Raw genomic sequence first — 1,174 nt, 5'->3', positions numbered from 1 at the left:
AAGGGGACCCCATCCCCATCCCCTGGGACAAGGGGACCCCATCCCATGGGACAAGGGGACCCCATCCCTTGGGACAAGGGGACCCCACCTCATGGGACAAGGGGACCCCATCCCTTGGGACAAGGGGACCCCATCTCATGGGACAAGGGGACCCCATCCCCATCCCACGGAACGAGGAAAGGTTTCGGGGACCCCACACCGCGGCACCAGGGGACCCCCGAAGACCCCCCATTGGGGCGGGGGCGGGTTTGGGCCCCCCCCCCCCCCCCCGCGCCCCGTCTCACCGTGTCGAGCGAGGCGGCCGCGCGCATGTCGGGCAGGAAGCCGACCTCGAGCAGGCGCAGCAGGAACTCCTGCGTCTCGATGCCGTAGACGCGGTCCAGGAACAGCACCATGGGCGCCTTGTGGTCCGGCACGAAGCTGGCCGACATCCGCGGCTCCACCAGGTTCCCGTCTGCGCCACGGCACCCGTGGGTGCGGGGTAGCACCCACACGTGTCTCCCCCCGCCCCCCCTGCCATTCCGCCCCCTGCCCCCCCCCCGGCCGGCGCCCACCTTTGCCGAAGGTGGGGATCTGCAGCGGGAGGCTGATGATGCCCACGAGGTCGTCGAGGGGCACCAGGGAGCGCAGGATGGCGCGGATGCGCAGCGCCTCGCCCTTGCCCGCCTGGATCAGCTGCGGGAGGCGAGCGAGGGGGGCGTGGGGTGCTCGGCGCGGACGGGGACACCCCCAGACGCCCCCCCCCCCCAAAAAAAAAAAGGACCCCAGGTCCCTACGTGCATCTCGGGGGCGCAGCGGCCCAGCAGGTCGATGAGGGCGGCGTAGAAGGACATGATGGCGTTGCCCAGGTGCACCCGGTTCTCCTCGTGCGGCTCCTCGGCCCCGAACCTGCGGCGTGGGGACGGGCGGAGGGGTCAGGGGACCCCATCCCCATCCCCTGGGACAAGGGGACCCCATCCCTTGGGACAAGGGGACCCCATCCCCATCCCCTGGGACAAGGGGACCCCATCCCCTGGGACAAGGGGACCCCATCCCCATCCCCTAGGACAAGGTGACCCCATCCCCATCCCCTGGGACACGGGGACTCCATCCCCATCTCCTGGGACAAGGGGACCCCATCCCCATCTCCTGGGACAAGGGGACCCCATCCCATGGGACAAGGGGACCCCATCCC

General features: G+C 70.6%; 1 protein-coding gene across 1 annotated transcript; it reads right to left on the bottom strand.

Moving 5' to 3' along the window:
- Window positions 1-207: 207 nt before the first annotated feature.
- Window positions 208-932, bottom strand: LOC118158557 (ryanodine receptor 1-like; the record flags this gene model as incomplete). The annotated part of the gene is made up of 3 exons (XM_035313229.1): window positions 777-932; window positions 555-675; window positions 208-454 (listed from the first exon to the last, which is right to left on the bottom strand). Coding segments are annotated over exons 1-3 (425 nt in total), but the record flags the coding sequence as incomplete, so codon positions are not given.
- Window positions 933-1,174: the final 242 nt, after the last annotated feature.

Source organism: Oxyura jamaicensis (genome assembly GCF_011077185.1).
Source record: "Oxyura jamaicensis isolate SHBP4307 breed ruddy duck chromosome 32 unlocalized genomic scaffold, BPBGC_Ojam_1.0 oxy32_random_OJ63725, whole genome shotgun sequence".
Classification (NCBI taxonomy): domain Eukaryota; kingdom Metazoa; phylum Chordata; class Aves; order Anseriformes; family Anatidae; genus Oxyura; species Oxyura jamaicensis.
The sequence above is the reverse complement of the archived record's forward strand: the minus strand, read 5'-3'. Positions and strand labels throughout refer to the sequence as shown.